The sequence below is a fragment of the Alligator sinensis genome, unplaced genomic scaffold (genome assembly GCF_000455745.1).
Source record: "Alligator sinensis unplaced genomic scaffold, ASM45574v1 scaffold216_1, whole genome shotgun sequence".
Lineage (NCBI taxonomy): Eukaryota > Metazoa > Chordata > Crocodylia > Alligatoridae > Alligator > Alligator sinensis.
The window spans coordinates 4,687,188-4,690,808 of NW_005841868.1; the positions used below are offsets into that span (position 1 = coordinate 4,687,188).

At 44.7% G+C, this 3,621-nt stretch overlaps 1 protein-coding gene across 2 annotated transcripts in view; it reads right to left on the reverse strand.

The window, feature by feature from the left end:
* LOC102370934 (zona pellucida sperm-binding protein 3-like) overlaps nucleotides 1-3,621 on the reverse strand; it is an 8,867-nt gene extending 5,246 nt beyond the window's left edge. Inside the window, exons 1-3 of one of the 2 annotated variants that reach the window (XM_025193498.1) lie at nucleotides 3,580-3,621; nucleotides 3,382-3,443; nucleotides 1,668-1,805 (exon numbers count right to left, since the gene is read on the reverse strand). In XM_025193498.1, coding sequence (XP_025049283.1) covers nucleotides 1,668-1,805; nucleotides 3,382-3,443; nucleotides 3,580-3,605 — 226 coding nt within the window. In that variant the 5' untranslated portion in view covers nucleotides 3,606-3,621. Of the gene's footprint in view, nucleotides 1-1,667; nucleotides 1,806-3,381; nucleotides 3,444-3,530; nucleotides 3,536-3,579 lie in introns of those variants that run through there. The other variant, XM_006016831.3, reaches the window with a different exon arrangement.

A 3,621-nucleotide genomic window follows, 5' to 3' on the forward strand; every position in this document is an offset into this window, starting at 1 on the left:
CAGATAATACCCCCACCAAAAAAACCCTAATCCCCCTCAATTCCTTCCCCCAACCAAAAAAAAAAATCCACACACACTTAAGGCCTAATAACCCAAAATTTCTGAAGTATTTCAAATAATGGAAATAAGCCAAATCCATGAGCTTCTATCAAGAAGTTGATTTAGTTAGACAGAGGGTACATCTCATTAGCAATAAAAGAAGAAAACCCCTTCATTGTATTTAATAATCAATGAAGAATAAATCCCTTTTTCTAGAGAGAAGCACAAGTTGACTGAAACCAATTAAAAAGTTACCAGCCTTAAAGCACTCTCAGAACCTACAGTCCACCCTGCTGTTGAGCTAGAGGAATCAGTCCATGGTGGGATTTTAGACGCACGACATTTTAGGAGAAGGTAAACTGGAGCCTCCTTTCTACATTGAACAGCAGCACTAGGCTTCCAGTTTGATCTCTTCTCCAGCAGTGGGCAGAGACTGCAAGGGAATGGTGTGAATGACTTGCCCCTAAGGGAGGGGCTACTTCCCCATGCTCACCCCAAAACATTCAACATTTGTTTGTACTATGGAACATGAGCCTTCCATATCTGAAGCCAGGAGATGCTCTTGCTAGCCAAAGAGCATTAGTCCTTCCATGTTCTTGGTCTCTGCTACCTTGTTGCACTAATAGTGACAGCTGTGGAACTTTTGATCTGTTCTGAACTGCTGCATTTGTTCCACTGCTGTCCTTTTGTTACTGGGAAACAAAGACAGAAAATAAACCTTCCATCTAATGCTTTGCTTGCAGTCTTTGATCGCATACTGGTTTTGACCTATGCATTACGTGGACACTTTAGTATTGACCCACACTGAAGAGCTAGCCCCAGCATAACAATGGCTCCAGGACTAGACACATTTATACCTCCCCTTCATGAATAAGGGAATGTAGCTGGAACTAGTTAGAAGATAGGTTAAATTAGAAACACCAAGGAAGGAGCAACTTGGCCCACAGGAGCCTTCATTTGTTGTGCAAAGGACCAACCAACTTGGAGTCATTCTCCAATTTGGGCCTCAGAAGCACAAGAAATGCAGTCTGCCTTGCTAAGTTAGAGCTAGGATTCCTGCCCAGTGAGATTCCCGATTTCTTTGCATCCCAGGCATGCCTTGAGATAGCTCCTCCTCCTCTGGGTGCAGTTTCTGAGGCCACATCTTACCATGGAGCAGGCTCACTAAGGTATTTCTAGGTTTGGAACATGCAAGCAGGGCATCTCTGCTGGGACATGCTGCAGTGTAAGCACATTACTGGGAGCTTCCGACATGGCTCTTGAAGAGGGATAGCAGGATCCCAAGGCTCTGGAGACAAGTCACTTATTCAGGTGCTGGGGCAAGAGGAATGATGCTACAAAAAGTTAACTAGGTCACATGTTGGCAGCTGACTGGCAAGGATCTGGCTACTTGACCAAGTAGTTTATTTCATGGAAAAGCAGGTTCACCCCCACCCCTCTTGCTTGGTTATAGAAGTACGCATCTAGCTTTCAAAGCATCCCTGCCCTATCCTCAGCTGGAAAGAGGATGGTCATGACTCCCAGCACAGTTAGCTTTTAGGATATTGTTGCAGATGGGAGAACTCCAGGTAGTAACATCTAGCGTCATAAGTGTCTTTCCTGAAAGACAGAACAGTTCTAGTTCTCACCATTCAGGGCCTTCTGGAACAAACTCATCTTTGTAGACAATTTAGTGGCATTCTGCAGACCAGGATCTGTGGCACTAGAAATTGCTGTAGTGGCATAAGAGGAGCCATTCCATTGTGTGGATACCAGCTCCCAGGTAACTAGAGAAGAGAGCACATTTGGTTATTTCCTTGACCCAGACAGGAAATTCTCTGCAAGTAGTTATCAAGCTACCTCTCCCCTTCAAAGGCATGTTAACCATCCTCACTCTGCCCAGTGGGGAGAGACCAAGCATAGAGAAGCCTTGAAGGCACTCAATTTCTAGATTCTTGGGGTAGACAATGCACGATCATGGCAGAGCAAAGCATTGTAGCCCAAGTTCAAGTTATCACATAAGAGGGAGGTAGTCACACAAGCTTTAACTGTAAGAGGGGAAATTTTCTGTACAGTAGGCAGACAGACTGTAGTCTGGGTAGATCTGTAGCTATGCTATGGGTTAAGTGTGGCCTTTGTGGGCATGCAGCCACCAAGAACAACATTCCCCCCCCCACCCCCAAGAGCCAGCTTATTGAACAGTCACAATAATAGCCTTAAGGAAGAAGCAAGCAGAGAACGCTAGAGTCAGGTCAAGTCATGGTTTTGTTGAAAAGTTTCATAGTAGGTGGTTTTTCTGGAGTCACATGGCTGAAAGAAGTCTCAACTTCTGCTTAGAGATAGTTTGTAGCCCTCACAGTTGCCAAGAAAAATATTGGAGTCTTGTTCCAGGCACACCAGAAGCTAAACAAAGCAACTTCAGAATTGGTTATTTTAGGTTATTAGATCAGGCTCATGAATAGCCAAAGCAGGTAGACAATACCAGAAGCAAGCTCTACCCTTAGTCTTCCCCTCCCCTCCCCACTCCCCCCCAGTCTTCAGGGAGATCCCTTCAAGAAAACACTGGATTGTGCAGTATGCCGTCTTGCTGCTGTGCCTCATACTACTATATACAAACTGGCCTTTAGGTCATAATATTTCTTTAGCATCAGAATTCTAGCACATGGTCACTTGAGACACTGAATAAATCCACCCGTTTTTCATCATCTTAGCCACCTAATACAATGTAGATCTCATAGTACATCATCTCAGTGTGTAAGAGCTACCTATGGAGGAAGTGGTTTCTCCCAGCACCTTTAAACAGCAGGATATAGTAGTTCCTGCTCTGCCAGCCTTATAGGAAGGTCCTTGTGGAAGTACTGCCCCAGATACCCACTCATAGACCCAACCCTTATCCCACGTAGGGCATTAACTTAGACTGCAAGCAATGTAAAGTGCCCAAAATGAGGCACATTTTTAGAGGGCACACTACACATTAGAGATTACAGGCTTTATGACTCATTGTATTAGACAGACAGCCCTAGCAGTTCCATTCCACAGAAGTGTTGAAGGTTAAACTGAATCTCGTCCAAGAGACTACATAGAGCAAAAGCATTCTTGACAGTTTCCAGTCAGATTAATTAAGCAAAGAGTAAGTTTCCCCATCAGACAGAAGAGTCCAGACAGGGAGTGTCAGAGGCAGACAAGGAACAAAAGCAAGTATGCACAGCTAGGACAATGATTAATCTTTACCACAAAAACCCCACAGCATCAGACAAGAACTGATCCATACAAAAGATAACAAGCAAATATCCAAACACCATTTTAAACAACTTCTAGTAGCAGTCTAATACCCCAAAAACATGGGTACAAGCTACAACTTACCAGGCACCCCAAGCACTGCTACCCAGAGGCTAGCCAACAGGACAACTCCACAAAAACCCATTCTAGAAAACAGAAAAGTCAGAGTTACATTGGCCAAACCCCTTTAAATAAGCCTCACAGCAGGCCTGGCAAGAGTAAACAAGACCCACCTGAGCCTGTTTCAGCCCAAGCGCTCTGCCTCTTCATTGGGCAGCTTACCTAGATAAGCACCTGGGGGAGCTCATACAGGTTTCCTGTGAG